This window comes from Poeciliopsis prolifica, unplaced genomic scaffold (genome assembly GCF_027474105.1).
Source record: "Poeciliopsis prolifica strain line A6 unplaced genomic scaffold, Auburn_PproV2 SCAFFOLD042, whole genome shotgun sequence".
Taxonomy (NCBI): Eukaryota; Metazoa; Chordata; class Actinopteri; order Cyprinodontiformes; family Poeciliidae; genus Poeciliopsis; species Poeciliopsis prolifica.
Genome location: NW_026562417.1, coordinates 1433798 through 1455705, shown reverse-complemented (window position 1 = coordinate 1455705; position 21908 = coordinate 1433798). Strand labels below are relative to the sequence as shown.

General features: G+C 39.0%; 1 protein-coding gene across 3 annotated transcripts in view; it reads left to right on the top strand.

Annotated features, from left to right (window-relative positions):
* The window catches only part of LOC129376010 (copine-8), a 66419-nt gene that overhangs the window by 29745 nt on the left and 14766 nt on the right, over positions 1–21908 (top strand). For all 3 annotated transcript variants that reach the window (XM_055055399.1, XM_055055401.1, XM_055055400.1), the window contains exons 6-11: positions 4181–4257; positions 14613–14676; positions 16246–16349; positions 17439–17543; positions 21224–21265; positions 21696–21771. In XM_055055399.1, the coding sequence (XP_054911374.1) occupies positions 4181–4257; positions 14613–14676; positions 16246–16349; positions 17439–17543; positions 21224–21265; positions 21696–21771 (468 nt within the window). The remainder of the gene's footprint in view (positions 1–4180; positions 4258–14612; positions 14677–16245; positions 16350–17438; positions 17544–21223; positions 21266–21695; positions 21772–21908) is intronic.

Genomic DNA, 21908 nt, shown 5'->3' with positions numbered 1-21908 from the left:
TCAGTCGGGATCATCCGAATTCATGGATGTTTTTCTATGGTGCTGAGAACAAATATTCCCATCATCCCTTACAGTTAAAATGTTAAACATCAAAGATAATTTTAGTAAATCTAAATCATAAAAAGCTAATTGCTGACTAACAATTCTTGTGAAAACTACGACCACGTGTTGTTTTTGAGCATGAATGTCTTGTCAATGGTCTACTCTTGCTATATAACATCTGAAATGGATTCAACTCCATACTTTGACTTAAAGTGTGGACTTTGACTAGGCCGATTTTCAATTTTTATTAATTTTTGTTTCATTTTTACATTTCAGCTAATTAGATTTTGACTTGCTGTTATGCTTTCGATCAGTCCGCCGATGCTTTTACCCAAACTCCTGTAATCCTGCGTTTGCAATATCACCGAATGTTGTGGATATTTGCGAGTGGAGGCTAATGGGCTCAATGTGTCTCTCGATGTTGCCTCTCGGAAGGTGCAGACAGCCAGTTTTGCTTTGCCCCAAGGCAGCACACCACACAGCTCTCATCCTTTCTTGCTTTTAAGTGTCCGGGCCCGCCGCGCTGCCCACATAACACATGAGATGGATGCTCAGGTGTGACTGTTGCCTGCTTTTAGAAAGTGTGGATTATTGGAAGAGACATAAAATGAAGCTGAGAAAAAGGGAGGAGATCACAGTCTAGCCTCCAGCTCCGCGTTGTGTATTTTAGGAAAGCTGAGTTGCTTTTATGAGATCTTGTTTATTTGATAAAGACCAAAACTTGAGTGCAGACATTTGATCATTTTGCTAACATCAAAGAGTTGTGGTTGAGCCCTCTCATGTTGTGCATGCATTTTCATATTCATTTGGGACTTTCTGTGTTTTTATACATACATTTCTTTCCTTTTTTCTTCTTTTTGGAAGCCCAGGCAACCACTAGCTTATGATGGACTTTACAAAGTCCGCACAGTCTCTGACAGTCGACTGTATTCTGAGACGTAGCTTTTGAAGTAATCACCTGCCTTGAATGTAAAAATATTTATGACTGTGTTTGCATCAAAAATTGCATGAAAATAAAAAGAGTTTTCATCACCTTAAGCCAGGATGATGCAGGTCTGCCTCTCTGCAGGTTGCTATATTGCACCATCATATGTCTTCAGTAGCAGGAATCCACAAGGGGGCTTTCATATTGGTTAGCTTTGTTTTATGGTTTTAGAGGTTTCTCTTCCACTTTGAGGCAAACAGTCACTGTCCTGCTGCTACACACAGACTTTTAAAAAAAGAGGTGAATTGGGTGAAGGGGTTTTGTTGAATAAATGTGACTTTGAATAAACTAAAAATCATGTTATGTTATTCTGCAATTGAAAAAACTGCAAAGAGATCAGTCAGGACAGGATGATGGACTTAATGATATGCAGATCCTGGTTTCTTTTGGTTAAATGTGTTATTGTTAATTTATTATATTTCTCAAACTTTAATGTAGTTTACTTACCTATTTATGACCAACACTATGAAAGTAATGGAAACTAAAGACAGAGCTTACCAACAAATAAAGAAAAATGCATTTAAAACTGGGTTAGTTCTCTCCTTACTGTAAGAACAACCCCATTGCCACAACGCTTTTCAGATTTATTCACTTCTCACAACTTTGAACATCTTTGTGTTGGTTTACCTCACAGCCCTGCCGCAACCACAAACATACTCCAATGTTTGTGCCAAAAAGTGTTTTAATAGATTGCATGGTGACGCTGTAAATCCCCACCACATAGCAAGATTAGAATGGTTCTCCATAACTTGGCCTTTTGTAAACCTTTTTTCCCCTCTCTGTCCTCGTTTCTTTCTTCAGTCTTACCCACTGGACTAAAATCAATAGCCTCATATAAGTGGAGACATGCACATTGACTCTGAGGCAGCTTACCATCTTTACAGCCTTGATGCAGATCCCAGAGGGAAAGCCAGAGAGCCCGGCCATTAGATGGTGTGTTTTATCTTAGGAAGGACAGTCTGCCGGGCTGTCTCAGTCATAACGGTGGCAGAACTGGTCTAATATCCACACGAAGGAAAGGAGGAATGAAACATCAATCATGGGTGCTACATAGTTTACACCCATGATTGAAGATGGATATGAAACACAAACAAATCCTCTATTGGTTAGAGTTTCAATACTTTATTCTGATGTTTTTCGCTGGTGTTCTGACTTTTTGTTGCACCTTTGTCATCCAGAGAAACCCAATGTTTTCTCCTACAAATCCTAGAAGTCGTTTTGTTTCCTGCTGGTTTGTGTTTTGCTGCCTTCAGACCGGCGAGGTGCCTTCTGCGCCAACAGACTGCAAGTTAAAAATCTTAGACTGCAGATGGCTATGTTGATCTGTGTCGTGACCTCTGAGATTTACAAGCTGGAGGCGAATGCACTGCTTGAGCTTGGTGCGCTCACCACATTCGCAGCACTGAACAAGGAAAGCCAGTTGCTGTGAAAAAAATCAGATGGAACGGCTCAATAGTTTAACTGCTGAACATACAAGGTTTTTTTTTTTAATCCGTCCCAAATTAATGTAATCTTAAATGTTAGCAATGTATACAAAAAATATATTCGTATTGGAGAAAGTTGGAACCATCTACAGAATGGCACAGGATGTTTTTTTTTTTGTATTCATCCCCTAACTTATACTTTAGATAAGTTTTCTTTTGTCTTCATGCTGTTAATAGTAGCCAGGAATACTGATCAACCAATGAATCAATGTTCCAAACACCAAAGTTTTTATGTAAGGATCACCTGAGACGCACTCGGATGATCTCCGGTCCACACACCGGGAGACCACTAACACTATTTGGCTGGGTCTTTGTAGTTGAAGTAGGTCTTATTTGTCATTTTGTTCTAGTCAATTTTCAGTTTGACGTTTCAGATTGTTTTGTCTTTTTGTCAAAAACGCCACGTCAAAAAGTGTTGATCATGGTGAATTGATAAAAAGCAATAAAAATGGAAAAACATCCAAAGGGGGTGAATACTTTCAATAATACAACAGTATAATGTGTGCTGTGAACCCTGCAAAGTAACTTTGCTTGTTGTGGGTGACTGCTAAATAATTAAGTTTTAATTTCTTAAAGCTGTAAAATAATTTGGTGAAAATGTAAACTTGTTTTTCAAAGCTTAACTGACAGGCGCAAAACTGAAACCCTTCAGCGAAACACGGTATCTAAGTTAAAGGAGATGCTTTTTATCAAAGTTTCTTTATTGTTTGGACAATTTTTTCTTTTTTTTATGTATATTGCAGCGTTCATTCTGTTGAACTTTCTTTGCTTTATATATCATTATTAATCCAGATGATTGGAGCCAAAATAGCTTTTCTTCCAACTTTATTTCCCCAACCAGTTCTGCGATTTGTTGCATTTAGCCATTATCAGCACACAGCCGGTCCTCTGATGGACCCCTTGCTGGCAGCCGCTGCGGTTGTTCGGTGGCTTGTTATTTCTCTTCAAAGACAAAGGGGGAAAATATAAAACACATTTTCAAATATGATTTTATTTTATCTAGAAAATGTAAGAAATTGTTCTTATGATGATGGAGATCCAAAAATAATAATAATTATAAAAAAGCTGGGAGGAGATGCTAATGAGTATAGCAAACGAGACCGTTATGTTGGTGTTGCTCGGAGATGTTCTGAGCTAAAATTAGACGCATTTTACTAAAATGACAAATGGCTTTACGTCTTGGTTTAAAAAAATAAAAGATGGGGTGGGGGTAAATCAGACAATTTTACATTTTAAAATGTTTGTTTTAATGAAACCTACAAATGTGAAATTAAGACTCAACTGGGCATAATTTCCATATGTATATTTGGTACGGTACTGGGTATGTTTCCATAAATTAGAATGTAGAACTTGAGAACTAAATTTAGTTTTCAGACGTTCAGTTCAGTAAGTGCATCTCCTACCATATCTAGTTTCATTACACAGTGACTGATGCTCTATTGAGGGAAAGCAACAAAACTTGGGCACTGAGAGACTTGTGTCCAAGCAGTTTGAACCAGAAAGTTGAGTGGAAGGGAAAAAAATTACAAAAAAAGGGGCACTAAACTCTATTTAAGTTTTTTATTTTATTTTTGTGCTGAACTGTTGAAATAACACTTTAATATGTGATAAAATGCCATCTGTGTTTGTACAATTTATGCCAATATTCACTTGCTCTTTGCTTCCACAGGACTTCCTGGGCCAGGCCTACTGCACCCTGGGAGAGGTGGTTGGATCGCAGGGCAGTCGCTTGGAAAAACCTCTTGGGTGAGTCGATTTAGCAGGAAACGACAGTATCGGTTCTGGTCTCACCATTGGTGATTGATGGTTACTGTGTACATCAGAAGAGTCTGTCAATCGCACTTTACTTGTGAAAGACGAAAACCTCCAAAGTATTTTGGATTTCATCCTTACTTGACAGCATAGTATATGTCCATCCGCTTTATTAATGCGCAACACACAGAACAACAAGGTGACTGGTTGAGAGGAATTCATCCGTGATTCCATCATCAGTGTGATAAGAAAGTGGCTGAAAATGTTCCTATCAGGGAAGTAGATCTCTTTTGAGCTCTAGTTTGTGCACATTAATTTCTGTGAGAAGAACACGGAGTTCTGATCATGTTCTATAATTGGACTTTTTTCAGCGCGTTGTGTTCTTGGCTGCTGTTTCTGGGGAAACTGAGGTAAAAAGTACAGAGTTACAGAAGCTGCTAATTAAAAATATGCACTTGCGTGCACATACTTGATACAAATATAGATTTTTTTCTTCTTCTTTGCAATCAAAACTGAACACTTATTATTTTAGTGGCACTAACTTTGCATCCTTTATTTGTAAACCAAAGTGCTGGGAACAGATTCTGATGGTGCTAAATGCCCTTTTTTGTGCATTATTGTTCTAAAATTTTGAATTTAAACTTTGATATTAATAAAAAAGTATTCAGTCAGTATATGGCATATTAATGCTGCTACTTTGCGAAACTAATCATCATTAATTTTGGGATCAGAAGAAGTGAATCAAATTGTAATTAAATGCAAACAGTGTAATTGTGCTCAATTGTATAGACAGATTCAAAATTTGATTCTGATTGAATTTGTCAGTTTTATGTCAATTTTCACAGAATTGGACTAACATATTCAATTCTGTGAAATAAGAATGGAGTCTGTTTAAAATTTGATGGACTCTATGTTCATTTTAATCGCCTTGAAGTTAAATGTTTTCAGCTGCATTAACTGTAAAATGTAATGCAATTTAATGACACAGAAATGCAATGACGGCTACAATGGCTCTTGCTAAGAACAGTCATTTGCTAACGAGCATCAATTGACTTCTAATCCACTTTACCAATCTTTCATTTCAGACAACACTGAGTTATTTATTTTTTTGTTTGGAACATTCTACAAGGTTGGCTTCGAAAGGCAGAGGGACGTCTGCACAATCTCTTCTAATCAAACACGTGGAGCTTAAGGCTCGTGAGATTGTTTTAATATCTGTTATTAATCATCTGCCAATATGTTGCTCATGAAACTCGTTTTTCATATTGCACCGCAACGGTGAGTCAAAATGAAATTGCACAAGCTTGTGAGGGAGTGAGATGCATCATGGAAACTTCTGGCACTTTCTGCGTCACGGTGACCTCTGTTATGTTGAGCTTAATAAGGTTATACGAAGCTGGAAAATGATGATACTTGATGGAAAATTTTCCATCAAGTATCATCATGATGGTACTTGATGTAAAAACATTCATGGCGAAGTGAATTATTTTACCCTTCACTCTGGAGAACAGACTTCAACTCTTCGTCGTTTGTAATTTGTCGAAGTGTGTTGTTAGAGAATCTTTGTTTTTGATTACTGACAGAAACACTGGCTCATTGCAGCAACACAAAACGCTAAATGAGTTTCATCAGGAGTAATTTGCTCTCGTCAAGAAATTGGCTTTGTTTTATAATTTGAGCTTATTTGAGCTTTGTTGCTCACTTAAAGCTTAGAGTTGATCGTAACTTCATTTTGCTGAAGGAGTTATGGGTTCAGAGTGCAAAATGTGGCATCCCTGATGGATGCTTTCGGAAAACCTTTCTCTTCCTCCTCCGTTTCCTCCTCCTCCTCACGCTCCATCACAATTTATGAAACTGAATTAGTAAAACAAAGGAGGGACTTGAAACTTATAAAATTGTACACATTTTGTTGGGACTTCTCCAGCTTCTCCAAAGTTATCATGAGCATCTTGACTGCTTCTTTAATGTTGGAATAAAAGGAGGAAGCACACGTTTTTATTTTTATTTGTAAAATAAACTACTCATCATTTTCATATCATTTCACAATTATATGAGTTCATCAATGGCATAAAATCCAACTACCAATTTCAAAGACACTGAACTTTGCTGTGGTTTAAAAAAATTGTTAAAATTACACAATTCCCCTTCAACAAACATCTTAAACTACCTTACAGTAAGAGAATTCAACATATGAAATGTGTTTTTAGTATGCATGGCTTTCATCTTATTTTTTTTTTGTTCCAATTTAGCTGTCTGCTACTATTAACTACTTTTATTTCTCCAAAATCTCTGCTAATTGTCCTGTGTATGACAGTCTTATAATTATGCATCATGACAGGGAGGCAAAGTACAAAAAAGTAAAATATCAAAGTTGGAAACGTTTACATTGCGTTTCTCGTGTCACGTACTGCTGGTGAGAGAGAGAGAGAGAAAAAAAACTGAATTAAATAAGTTTATTAAATTCAAGTTTGATTTGTGCAGAATCAAAAGAAACTGAGACACAAAGCCGACAGCTGTTGCAGTTGTCGTTTCACAGACATCGTGTCTGTATAGATGTGTCTGTTAGACTTCTGCAGACGCTCACCTGCAGCCAGTCACTGGGGAGGATCTTTAACAATTTTAATAAGGGCTAATTATAACTAATTACATTGTTCAATCAAAATCCAGTAGGGCTTGAGGTGCGTGTGTGAATGTGCGTGTGAGAGAGAAAGAGAGAGCAAGTGAAAGAAAGAGAGCGACTGAAGACAACTGAAGACAAAAGACAGGACACACTGGGTAAAGTGTCTCATTGCACTCTGCTGCCAAGGCATGACAACCGGTAGTGAAACCACCACTGACGGTTTGAGGGTTTTTACACAAAAATGTAGAACGCAAATGAATCGCATTTGAAATGCTACTAATTCCTATTAATATTTTATTTAAAAAGTTCAAATCTGTGACATTATTCTGTGTTTTAAATTTACTGTCTAATAGTCAGGCTACCTGTTCAGGTAGCCAGTGACACTGTTGTTCAAATATTGTTACAAAGACCCAAAAGATACATGAATTAATCTCAATGCAACACTATGCGAATGCTCTGTCTGCACTGGTGAAGACAGAGCAGACAGAGCTCTGGTGAAGACAGAGCTCTGGTGACAGATGCATTTTTAGACAAACTGATAGAGAGGATGCAATTGACAGAAGGGAAATGTCTTCATCTGTAACTAAGCTGAAAATTATATGAACACCTTTGACAATGTTTAAAGAGCAGTACACTTTATTAGCATATGTTTTAAAAAGCTCTAGAAAAGAGCTAGAACTTTTCTACAAAAGGTGAAAAGTTAGTTATACTGCATCAATGTATGTGGTTGACGCAATACAATACGTTCTACGTTTTACAATCCTCATCCCAATAAACACACACTCTGCTAAACAGGCACATCAAAAGCAACATTCATCTGTCAAAAATATCACCAGGTTTGATCTTTCACCAAATGTGCTACATTTCTTCACTTCAGACTCTTAAACTGCCTTTTTAATGACGAAATACTTGCTTCCTGGTTTTAGATTTTCCGTTGCTGTTGCATTTTGAACATGAGAGTTTATTTTTGTTGTTGATCGCAGGCAGATCCAAAAGGAAGGTCTCTTAAAAACAATTTTAAAAAAGCCCACATCTTTGCTTTGCATCAGTTACAGACAAAAGGTAAAAACAGGTGTAAGCCCATTGCAGCAGCTGCAGCATAAGATGCCACCAGACTCTGAAACGCTGTCAGAAAAGACTCCACCAGTCCAAGTGCCCTGCTGCATCAGCCAGTTCACGTAATTTTACATTAGTGCAGAGAGATTGTTTGATTCCAATTGCAGAAGATTGTCTAAATTTCTGTAGAGTCTTTGCAACAGGCGACCAATCTGTCTGATCGTCTGATTCTATTTAAATAAGAAGTTGTGCTCATTTTGTCCCCTTGCAGTGTTCGTCGTTTCACACACAACTTTTTGTGCCACTAAGTTGTACCTTCTGCCGTAGAACATTTCCCATCAACCATGGTTCCGCTTGTACTCTCCAGCGTCACATTTTATATGCGCTTTGACAACTTAGGATTCAAAGTAACTTTTTACATTTGACTAAAAGTATTCAACAGAGAAAGCTATTATGTCAGTATTTGATCACTTTATCCTGGTGTTATAATAATTTCACAAGTCAGCTAGACTAAAGGGAATTTACGGCTTCCACATACTTCATTCAAAGTGCTGAAATCGGCTTTCGTTGATGCAGACAAAAACTGCATCATTTTGTTCGCAGATAGACGTCCACCTCTACTCTACTTCTGGCGACACAAAATAATAAATGTATTTCACCCAGAGGTCTGTGTGAAGTTTTGTGTAATAAGCCGGAAGTTTGTTGCATTTTTTTATACGCCCTCCAATGAACTTGTTGATATTTTGCTTAGCTCTCACCATCTGTTTTTTTTTTGTATCTGCAGGAGATATGAATATCTCTGATCTGACGTGGTGAGAAATTTCATGCATTCGTATTTTTAATTACAAGATTGTCAAATGGCTAAGAACTCCTGGATGGAAATTGCAACATCGTCGTCCATGGAGGAGCTGTCGGCAGGAGAGTGTGACGCTCTTTCTCTGTGACTCTGAGGGAGGAGGAACCGCGTTGGGTTAGAGTTGTGATGCGTTCGGATGAAGTATGTGGGATGATTTAGTTGTGTACTATATGTAAATTGTTGGATTGCACAGTTGAGCAGTTGGGAATGTCAGCAACTCAACCAGCAAGTGACATGTGTGATTACAGAGCTGAATGGGTGTGGAGGTAGAGAGCCTCACAGACTTTCTGCACAGTCATCGCTACATGATGATGGTACAAATTAGCTCAAAAACCATCAGCATTAAGCTTTATGTAATAATACATTTTAGTCAACAAATTTGGATCAAACACATTAGCAATTGAAAGGTATAGGTGATCGCAGTGAGTCTTTAAATAGTGTAGTGTTTGGATTTGAACAGAGGTAAAGAATCACAATTTGGTGAAATGCAGAGAGAAGGACGATTTAAGGCGGGTTTCTATTGGGGAGCAGATGCATCTAAACCTTACAGCATCCAGTTTACTACAAAGCATTGATCTAAAGTAGTGGAGAAATGGAGCAATACTTCATGCCTTCCTGCCTGCGGGAATCTGGGTTCGGACGATGTCAGGAAAACATCACTTATCTGCCTGGTTTGTGTCAAGTGTAAAGTTTGGCAGAAGGGATTCTGGAGTGGGACACTTTTCCAAAGTTGCACTTGGCCTCCTGTTAAATAAGTATTGCAGCTTTACCACAGGGTCAAAGACAAACTCTGGTGAGATATTGAAAGCAAAGCGGGTGACGGCTTCAGAAACGAAGACGCGAGGAAAGACTGATCGCTGTGAAAGGAAGCTTGATTACAAAGATTTGTGAAAAAACAAGGACAAAGAACGCCTCCATCTGCTTCTGCTCCGACATGGGTTTTGTGTCAGGCGTCTTTTTGTGGGAGAGAATTATGATTACGAGCTGCTTTTTCAGGAGGGAAATGTGTGTGAGCGGCTGCGCTTGTGTGTCGTGGCGTGACCAAGAATAGATGGATCTTCATGCTATTGTAACGACAACTGATCACTCATTCAGATACTCTGCCTTGGTCAGGAATATAATGAGAATGACATGCATGCATGTTACTCCAGAGCCCAGACACGGCCCAGACTTAATTAGCCGTCTCTTGCTGGATGCTGATTGCAGAACCATGTGTCTTGATTAGGAGTGTATGCAGCACTCCCTCACACACATGCAGCACACACACAGGAGATGTATCCCTGAAGCACTCCTTAACTTTGGAGTGTTTTATAAACTGAACAGAGGAAAGCAATTTACTTGAAAGCAACTTAGCATTTACATAAAAAATTCACTTTTCTTACATTAAAAGGAGTCTCCCCCCAACTACTCTAAAGAAACATTACTCTCAAAAATAGAGCTGTATTTTGTTCACCATTCAGGTATGCACACAATTGAAGAAATTGGGTCAATTTCTTCTTTTCATTTTTGGGAAATAAAGTGATTTGGTGACAGGAAATGCCAAAGAATTATCTTGTTTTGATCGTGTTTACTTGTTTGGTATAGCTTCACGTTTTTTTCTGTATGTTTTCTGTTTATACAAAGTGTTCCAAATTATTATGAGAATTGGATTTAAGTGTCATAAAAATGTATTTTTTTGTTGTGCTCTTCCATTTATAGATGGTATTGTGTGTCAGGGCCCTTTGAATCACTATCATTAGTTTCAGAGAGCTGGGTTGATTAGTTTGTCAGGTGAGCTCAATTAAAGAAAATCTATGTAAGAAGGATGTTCCACATTATTATGCAGGCCACAGGTTTCAAGCAATATGGGAAAGAGAAAGGAAATTCAAGCGGAAACTTTCCTCAAACTCACAAGTTCAATGGATGCAAGAATTGTGCAGGTGATATCAAAGAAGGGGTCCTATGTCAACATGTGACTCGGTCTGTTTTGATTTAAATAATTTTTGACTTTAGGACATGTGACCATTTAATGCACATTCAAAGAAGGACTGTTTGCAGTTCTTTATAAAATGTTTAGAAAACCTGCTGTGCATAATAATTTTGAACAGTACATTTGAGTTTTTTATTTTTGAAGAAAACTCTGCTCTCATTGGGAGCTTTATTCAGTAAAATTGGATTTATACTGTAATAGTTCATGACTTGATAATTATACTGACCATCATTTAAGAAAATCTGAGAAAATATCACTTGCATAATAATTTGAAACATGGTGCATTTATTAAATTTTGGTATTTTTCAGAATAACATTAAATATCTATACAGTCATGTGGGAAAAACACATTTTTTCACAAGTCCACACACACTCCTGTCTATTTCAGTTTGTGCATTTCTTTCCTTTTTTGTTTTGTTCTGAATGGTTTGCATGGCAATGTCTCGGTTCATAAATGTAAACAAGGCCAAAAGGCGAGATTCATTATTCGTCCCACAGCTGAACAATCTTTCTGCTTCCTGCCCACATGTCATTTCGAGGCGGATCTGTCAGGCAGAATAACGACCTCAGCTGTCTCAGATATGGAGGAGGAATGGTGAGGATTTGGGGAAGCTATAACTAGCGGTGGAATCCCATCCCATGACCCGTGATTGGGGTTCCTGGCTCGGCTGGGTTGTCATATAGATGCTTATTGTGGGGGATTGTGCCCTCCTCTTCCCCTTTGCATCTCATTGTGGGAAGACTATATTAAAATATGTCTAATTTAGGCATACGATGTATTAATCCTCTTGGTTGAATCACCAACATAGCCCTGACATAAACTGCCTTGAAAAACCAGTGAAAGGGAAATATTTCTGGGTTTCTGAAAAACACCTGAATAGAGGACAAACCCTAACAAACACCGGTTAGCACCTACCGCTGGACATCAACCCTACACAGTCAGGTACACAGTGGGATGGTTTAGAAGAAGGCATAGTCAATGTTTTTGAATGGTCCAGTCCAAGTTCAGAACAAAATCCAGTTGGGAATATGTTTCAAAAACGCTTGCCATCCAAACTGACAGTTTTACAAAGCATAGCAGGCAAAAAAAGTGAGTCTCCAGTGCTGGTAGACATGCATACACCCATCAAAAACTGTGATTCTATGAGCCAATTGTGTAGACAAGCTGATGGGTTTTAGTTCAAACTAACGCTCGGTGCTCATGTGGGAGTCTCACTGCCACGTTCGTGGCACTTCCCTCCTTTTAAAGTCACATCTAGGTGTCAGCTTTGAACCAGGTGGATCCGTAATGGCAGTATTCCATCTGAATGTGGAAATAATTTAACAGATGGGATTAATAATCCATGGACACACTTTTGTTAAGGTTTCAAATGAAGTCTGCTACTGAACTGCATGAAGCCCAGCAGGATGTTTTAGGTCTTTTAAGATTAAAAGTCTGCTAAAACATTTCGATTATAAAGGGTATGCTACATAGAAAGTGATGTTTGTGTTTGTCTTGCAGTGGGTTAAGCCCGTTTTATCAAACTAGTGCTATGAATCAGTGGGACTGAAGAGTTGAAAGAAATCAAACATTGCTGATTTCTGGAAATGTATATATATATTTTTTGTTGCCATTGTTTCTAGGATTTGTTTTCCGTCTTCCGCCCGTGTGTCCTTCCTTCACTTTAACACGTAAAGCATATGAATGACGTGACCTCAGCTCCCTGGAATTAATGGAGCACTCCGTCCTCATTGCAATTCACTGGTCCCAGGATTTATTTCATTCCAGACAATTCTGCCATTTTGAAAGCATGTTCCTCCCAGCTCCTTGCGCCGCGCTAAAAGGAGATTTTGAGTTACAGTGACGCTGAGGTCTCCGACCCCAATTCTGGGCTTTTTAAATGACTGCCTCAGTCAATTTCTGCCAGATGGGTCTCTCATGGCAGATCTCATCACAGTCAGATTGAATGTTTACTCAGAATGTCAAGCAGCTTTTGCTTCCCACATGTCAAAATTGTGCTTAACTACTCATGGTTTATTGATCTGATTGTCATAGAATTACTTGATCGTTCACTTTGATTGTTTATTAAAATAATGGCTCAGCTTTCGACAAAGTTGTCACTTTCAATGACTGCTCATTTGAACATTTCTTTTTAATCTGTCATAAGATATTTTTTTATATACAACGGTATAAGTGCTTTCACAGGGTTGTCACCTGTGAAAATATTCCATTGCTTATCCTCATTTCCAAGCCGTAGTGAGTCGGCACCCTGCTTTCGTTTGTACATTGTGACCATGTGGCTGGTCAGTGAAGTTGGCTTCCAATTTAAGATTCCCATTTGACACTAGGTAAAGGGATATTCCACTGTTTTTGGAGAAGTCTGGAACTTTGCTCAAGTTTAAAATCTAATATACCGGGACTAAATTATTCTGTGCTGAACAGAGACTCTCTTAAATGCAGTTTGAGATTTATGAAGCCTTTACATAAAAAAAAGCATAAATAACAATAGCTGTAATAAGTAAAAAATAAAAAATAAAAGCACAAAAATAACATTTCTTATGGCTCTAAGGCCTAAGGACAACCTTGAATTAAATCAATTATAAATTAAATCCTGGTGTTTTTCTTATTATAAATTAATATTTTCATAATTTAAGGACAAAAATCATAACAGAATTCTCAAATGTGGGGTGCTCCATAAATATTTGGTTGAAAGTGTTTATCTGGGAAGAACAAATGAACCCATTTCTGGTTTTAAGCGCCTCCAGCATCATTGTAAGATTAGTTGTCAACCGCCTTTTGTACAACCTCGTTTAGAAAGCAAATTATATTTTACTTTCTAAACGTGTCCTCCTTCATTTATACCTGTTTGGGAACAATTTTGAAGATCATAATGATGACAACCATGTAATAATCCAGTTTCTGGTCCCACCTGTAAAACACAGATTCTGTTCCTGAAGCCCTGAATGATAGAGCTGCAAGTTTTTTATTTTAATAACGCTACAGGAAGATGGGAATCAACAAAGTAAAAAGAAGAAAGTAATATTCTTTGAAAATGTTTTCAAAGTAGTAAATAATCTCGGTCTACCCGTGGTTGCTTAGGATGAGGATTTGCTGGCAAAATTGGAAAGATAGATTTTAAGCACCTGGGATTACATGATAGCGACTCTTCAGCGAAATTGTCTTGGATTGATATGAACTGAATTGAAACAACCACCTGCTGACTTCATTTTTTATTTATTTGTTTTTGCACCAAGAAAGTGCTTATTGGTTTGTGCATCAATCACATGTTGTAATAGTTTGTGTTTCGACACAGATTATTACTGACAGGAACAACATACCTGGGAAAATGTAATGCATTTCAAGTCAGTAACCCCTATTTGGACGCACAAGAGTGAAATCAACAACAAAGACTCTGAAACAACAACAAATCACAGATAAAAATATCCGATGGGTCATTTTCCCAAGTGAAACATTTTCTACAGTAGGTAAGTTCTCAGCCTGTGTACATGCTGGCAGGCAAATGCTGGGGCTTCAATGCACACATGGAAGGTCCCATCCTACTGTGAGAAGGTTGGCACCCAGCCTGGGACCTCATGCTGGATATCTGCAGATCCTTCCTCACTGTCATCAAACAAACTCGATGTTCCCTTCGACTGCTCCACACTGCGCTGAATGTGGGGATAGAAAATCCTCTCAGGAAATACGAGACGTCTTCCAGTCGTTGTCGTCTCTGCCCTTTGCTGTTAAGGGACGAGTTATACAGGAGGAGGAAGGGCGCAGGTCGCGTAAACATCAAATAAAGGTCTGTGTCTGCATGCGATTGTGAACTCTTGACCCTTAATTGTGTTTTGTGTGCATCTGTCTGCAGAGGCATTCAAGGGAAGAAATGTGGGACCATTATCGTGAAAGCCGAGGAGTTGAACAACTGCAGGGTGAGGAACTGGTTTCTTAGAGCTCTTTCCCTTTAGGTTTTCTGTTTTTAAGATCTGCTTCCACACATGTTTTAGTTTGTTCACACTGAAATAATGGAGGCCTTTCCCAAATGAGTATGCTAGTCGTCGCTCTGCTTGAAACTTTGTACAATTAAATACTGATGTCATTTCGTCATGTTGCGTCTTGTTCTCAAAAGCAGACGTGGACTTTATTTTTGTTTCAACTGAACGAACATATACATGAACCCACCAACCCTACAACTCAATCTACAAAAGCACTTTCATCATTAGTTAGCCCTAAATAAAGAGCCTTTTCTAATTTCACACAATTCATTGCCAAGGGGCTTTGTTCCAACAAATCAACCAAAAACAAACATCCTCACGCTTGGTGTTAAGTTTGTCTGAAATGACATTAAATTGAGTTACTTTACAATATGCATCTCGCACTGTGAAATCTACTTATTCAAATGCAAAACAACAAGAGAACAACACTGTTCAAATCAATAAATAATAAGGTTTCTTCTAAGGGATTAAATCAAAAATGTGTTGATCCTCCCCCTGTATTTCCCTGGTGCTATTTGTTTTTTCATCTGTCATCGTTGCTGTCCCAGTTTCTTTACTCGGCATGCCCTTAATGACTGCTGGGGTTCAATAACGGAGCAGGAACAGTCTTTTCCCAAGTCATCAATAAAAAGATAAATAAATTTTAGGATTCAGACTGTCACAGTTAAATAAAATGACAGGCTTTTCTTTTGTTGTGCACCAGTGAAGTTGTAGGAAAGCAGACAGCAGCAGCCTCGGCACATGAGAAGTGGCAAAAGTAAACTTCCTGTTCTATTTACATGGAAAAAAGTGGAATTTCTGGAAAACATCATGAATAACATGGGTCATAGGTGAATTAACCGGATGCAGCAGGACTATGGAAAACCAATTGGAGACTGCAAAAAATATGTTCTATCCACGGAGATGACTTGGAGCTCCACTGGAATGATTCAGATCAAAACATCCCCATGTCAAAAAGGCCTAGTCAAAGTTCAGACCTAAATATGACTGGACATTTGGGGCTAGATCTGAAAATGTATGTTCAAGGTAAGCGCTCGGGGAGCGCTCAAAAGCAAGTCTGTATGTGGAAATGTAATGACTCCACAAGGTTGAAGCTCACGCCACACTTCACATGCACCACATTTATTAAATTAGTCTGCAAAACAGATATTTAGAAAAAGGAATGAGTTGATTCAATTAAATTTTCAATAATTGCCAAGCTTTACTTTATGAAGAATTATTGTTTGGGCTTAAATTAACATCGTTTGACATTCTTACATTTCCAGTTTTACCTTAACTTCAGATGTGACTGTAAACAAGATATAAGCCCAATTAAATGACTGTTGTATCTATATTATTGGGAAATCCTGTTGGCATTTTAGCTACATGATTGCTCCTGGGAGTTTCTGGGGTTTTATAGGTCACTGAAGTTTATGCAGTTACCATCTCTACTCATGTGTTCTCACTGCAAATGATTTCTTTTCAGTCCCACCAGTTTATCCCGACATGCTTGCTTGGTTTCTTTAGGAATCAGTGATGATCCAGTTCTGTGGGACCAAGTTGGACAAAAAGGATTTCTTTGGCAAGTCAGATCCGTTCCTGGTTTTCTACAGGAGCAATGAAGACGGCACGTGAGTTCTCCTCCCGTCCCTCCGTCCTTCCTGTTTTCACGTTCCCTCCTTCACTTTCTTTCCCCTTTTCACGTCGGGTTTTGACCCCCTTGCCAAAAAAGAAATTGATTTTTATTTGATTGATTTTCTGTTTAAACGTGTGTGAATTACATGTGGAGACGTCAAACATGTGAGTGTCGGGGAAAAGCACAGCACACACAGATTTTACAGGTGTGTGTTCTGCAGAGCACAAGTCAGATAAGGCTTTATGCTCTGAGGGACTCGTGAAATTACCTCTTTTTCTGCTTCCTGATAGTGTGTGCGTGCGCGTGTGTGTGTGTGGAAAGGGGGAGCACACAATGCCACAGTAAAAAAGAAAAAAGAAAATCTTTGAAACAGGAAAAGTTGTTTTTAAAAAATGTCATGGCAACTTGAAAGTAATTTAAAGCTGTGAGATGCTGTTGCTTTAATATATTAAAACTACCTACAAATATTTCCATTATTTTGTGGGCTGCTGGAAAAATCTGGAACTTGAATTATTATTTGCTCGAGAGAAAGAAAAACATAGCAAGGAAACAGATTTTTTTTTTCTCTCAAAAGTCTGTCACATAACTTCATCTTGAAACTTTGTTTTTATACTTTGAACATTTGAATCCGGAAGCAGAGGTAATGGATTTTTATCACGTTAAAAACAAATTTCTGAAATTGCATTACATTTTATTTGTTGTTTATCTATATTAACAATGTATGCCTTACCAAAATAGAAACAAAAAAGATTCTTAGGGACCATAAAAAGTGTGGCAGACCTAATAAATGGTCTGTTTCTGTGTGATATTTTACTTAGTTAATTCATTTTCAGTTATCCTACAGTATCCAATTAGAAGCAGAGGTGATGTCACACTGTGTGTGAGGGAACATTTAAAACCGAAACAAAATCATTTGTAGTTGATGCTGTCAATTGGAATAGCTTTTATTTGAACTAAGGTTGCCAAATCCAGCATGTAAAATATGTCTTCCTGTTGTTTGTTGAGGGTTATTCTATATTAACAATTAGATCAGGTTTCTCTGGGTCACTTTTACCACCTTCCACTTGTCGTCCTTTCTCTCCAGGTTTACCATCTGCCACAAGACCGAGGTGGTGAAGAACACGCTGAACCCTGTGTGGCAAGCCTTTAAGATCCCCGTGAGAGCTCTCTGCAACGGGGATTACGACAGGTAAACCTCCCTGGTTTATGGCTACCTCACTACTGCTTCTGCAAGCCTCTTGAACAGCAATACGGATTTTCCCAGTACGGCACACAAAGCAAAAATCTTTAGAGGAATAAATAGCTTTAAGAACCCTTATTAATGAACAGCAGGTTCCTGCTAATGGCCTCTTCAGACTGGGTTTTGGCTCTGTTTATTAAAACAACCCCCACGTAATGGTTGCATAAAAGGCTCTTTAGATGCTATTATTAGGATTACGTAGAAATGACAGAAGCTGTCATTATGTGACAGTGCTGATAACCTGCCAGAGACGTGTGCCTCACATTGCTTCTGTTCTTCTGGAAAGATAATGTGAGTGGAAAGTAAATAACAGGGCTCCCCACCACATGAAAAATGCATATTCTGCATTGTGTTAGGAGCAGCTGAGGATCACCAACAGAACGAGTGAACAGAACTGCTAACAGTTTCACCACAGGGGCAGAAATAATGACTGCTGTCGCTCTCTATGTGAAACCAACTAGCATTCAGATTGGTCCTTCAGTCTTACTGGTGAGCGGTAATATTATTTTCTGGCAGTATTGTTTTTTAAAAGTCATTTAGACCTTGTCTACACCACTATTTGCTGTGCAGATGCAGTGTGATTAGCTGCTTTCTCTTGATGCAGGACTCTTTTTTTTGGGAGGGGCAAACTGATGATGGTGATGATGATGATGATGAAACTCATTTGACTCTAGGCAAGAGCTTTCCTGTCAGCTCTCGTAAACATCCTGCCGAGGTGACGACATTTAGGGGAGACTTTGCAGCAATTTCATGGAAGCGGTGGTGCACCTCGTGAAGGAGACCTAGAATTGCCACAAGGGAAAACGGGGAAATAAACTTTCTTCTGTCTGATTCTAACCTCTTTTTCCCATGAGCCCCGTTTAGTCCGCCTTAATAGAGCTGCAGTTCATTGGCCTAGAAAGTCTGGTTTATTTGGGGGAGGTGTGAAGGTGCAATTGAACTCTGATGGGGACCAAAAAAGCAAAACGTAGATGTCTCGGTTCTGTTGAAGTGAACTCTGGTTCGGTTCCAATGTACATTTGGATGTGAGTGGACATTTTAAGAAGAAGGAAGTTGCGCTCATGTCTTCTTTGGAGGATTTTGTGCAGTTTCCTTCAGTGGTTCTTGGTCCAGCGCTACCACAGGTGAGGGGAGGGAACAGGTTTTTTAATTAGTTTGGATTTCTTTGTCAGTGCAGTGTGAAAGCGAACCGCACCAAATTAAAATGTTGCAATTATGGGAGTTTATGTTTATACATTTCTCATAACGCTGAAACTAAAGAAAAGGAATGCAAGATTTTTTTTTACACATAAAACATTTAGGTTTTTTTCCCATGTTTGTATTTACCCCCCTGTACTCTGATACCCTCACAGCTGGGAAGATTTGATCTGTTCAAAATAGTACAAGTCAGGAATTGATCCTGTTGAGGATTGCAGACACATACGTCTGCTGGGAAACAGGTTTTCTCAGCTTTCTGCGACACTGACTGGAAGTGGAGAGGATGGAGGAGCTGTCAGTGGCACTTATTGTCAAAGATATACTGAATGACGGGAATTGGAGTGTTAACTCGTAGGTACAGAGCGCAGTGTCTATACCCGAGGGTTTGCTATCAAAGCTCTCACAGTTGAGGAAGACTGGCGGTAAATGCAACTAATACTAAATCTTTATCCTTGGAAATAAATTCATCTTACATTGCTGTAGCATATTGAGGGTTTTTTTTTAACCACCACTCCAATTGTGCATGTTGCCTTGCAGCTGATTTATTGACAAGCATGTTCTTTTCTCCTTCCCATCTTGAAGAGTGCCTCTGATTACTAAGCAAACTTTCCCCAGCTGAGATTGATCAAAGAAAGGAGAGTAAAAATGAGAACATGGTTGAGTTGCGTTTAGTTACATTTCTTCCTTGGTTACATAAGATCTCTGGGGAAGTTCAACTCTATCAAGTAAGAAAACAAATGAATGGATAGATCCTCATGTGTCCACAGCAGCTTAGTGAAAAGGGCACAAAGAAGCCCTCCACAGGGTTTATCTCTGCTGAGCTAACAGACAGCAGCATTGATCCTAAGTTTGGTCCAATAAGCTTACTGCTGGAGTGGAGTTGCTCCATGTCTTATCAGCGGGGGACTCGGCAAGCTGCTCGTACGGCGCACAAACGCTGCCACACATGAGACTGCAGCCTGAGACGGGGAGATAAGGGCGAGCTGAAGCTGGAAAACAAAGGAGGACTGTCTTTCTTGTCTTTCCACACATGCACTCAATCACGGCTTCATGTTGCATCATCAAAGCTCCAAACGACGAGATGTTTTCCTTCCGTCGTCATCTTAAGAAAAAAGGAGATGGAAAGCGGCAACCGGGAGCGGCGTTCACCGGTGTCGGACCGGACTGTCGCCGCCCTCTACTCCCGACTTTTTTTCTTTTTTTTTTCCCCCTGTAAAGTGCATCCGGCTCTCCTCAGCAGCTAACGAGGACTTACATTTCCCGTCCTCGTTCTGCAAGACGGAAAAGTTCAGCCGGGGTTCGGATTCTAATTAGATATCACTCAGATGCTTCAGAGAACGGGCTGCATGCGAGTTCAAACCACAGTCTGGAAAGTCCCCTATCTAGTTAAAGACTGGTGCAGAGTAACACAGGAGATCCGTCTCTGCTTTCTTCTCTCAAAATGACAAACTAAATTAACCGAGAGGCTCGTCACTCTCTCCGGCTGAGTGCAGAGGGCTCTCTGGTTTAACCCTCCTCTTGTCTTCGGGTCATTTTGACCCGAAGACAAGAGGAGGTTGTTCTTATTTTTTTCGTCAAGTTCACATTTGAATTGCTGCAGCAGAAAATTCCATCTGAGTTGTGAACACTGTAGGTCTGATTCAGGACTGTTAGATTTCAAGTTTCTGTATGCAGTTGCAATTAAAAAATGTTTTATAAGGGCTTGTCCTCGGGTCATGTCAACCCGAGGGCAACAGGAGGGGGGGGAAATTTGAAAAGATATCAGTTTTACGGAGATCAATGATGCCATTCCATACTGTTTGCCTGTCCAGCTGTGATTTCCTTAGTCTTCCGGTCAGTCTGACCTGAGGCCTGGGTTTGGTTATTTTTATTTCTTTTGTAAAGTTCACATTTGGATTGCTTGAGCCTAAACTTCCCCCTGAGTTGTGCACACCATAGTTCTGATGCAGGACTGTTAGATTAAAGTTTCTGTATGCAGCTGCAATTGAAAAACATATTTTTTAAGGGCTTGTCCTCGGTCGACATAAGCCGAGGACAACAGGAGGGTTAATTTGCTGCTTGTTCTTTTATTTTTCTGCCCTCACTCTCCTCCATGCCTTTCCCTATGAGCCTTACTTCTGTTAAATATATTGGTAGATGGAGCGATAGCATCGCATATCAAGCCCTTTATTTTTGTTTTCTAATTTCCTCATAAGACTTAATGACACAGGGAAACGGATCCATTTCGAGGTGAAAAGAGAACATTATCAAAAATAAGTAATGGGCTGGTAGAGAACATTTTGAAGTAAAGATGAGCTTCAGGAAGGCTCTGCCTCTAAAAATAAAATAAATATTTTTTTGTTTGCTGCTTTTGTTCCGTTTTTTGCTTTCATTGACATAAATCGACTCAATAAGGTAAAATCTTTGTTTTAAATTTGCGTCTCTCCCACCAGATCAATCAAGGTCGAGGTTTACGACTGGGACCGAGACGGCAGGTAATTACTCTGGAACGGTGTGAAGTTCTCATACTCTTGCTCACAAAATGGAATTTTTTAATTAATTTATTTTTCTTGCATAATTGTGGCGTTGAACTAAAATGGCACTAAATGGTGCCATTTAGATATTGCACCCTTTAGGGTGAGGCAATATGCTGCACCACTTTACAAGCAGGAGCTTTAGAGACCATATCAAGACTTTCATTGTTTTGTCTGTATGCTGGAGGGAAACTGGCTCCTCTGCTTATTCATATTATGTCATCATACAGTCATCTGTAAAGGCAATGATGCAATACTCTGAAATATGCAATCGTGAAGACATTAAATGAAAGTGGGCCGAGAATAGAGCCCTGAGGAACCCCAGATGTGATGTGGTGAAGTCTTTCCGGAGTCCTAACCGTCTCTCATTCTTCTTCATTTGTTCTTGCAGCCATGACTATATTGGAGAGTTCATGACCAGTTACAGAGAACTCTCTGTCGGACAAAGCCAGTTCAATGTCTATGAGGTAAATCTGAATGTGTGCAAATTTCTGCAAAGTTGTTTTTTTATTTTTATGTTTTTTATTGTCATTTCTTTTCAGTTTTGTGAAATTTTATCAAGTCTTCTGCAATTTTAATTGCATTCAACTGGATCTAAAGCATT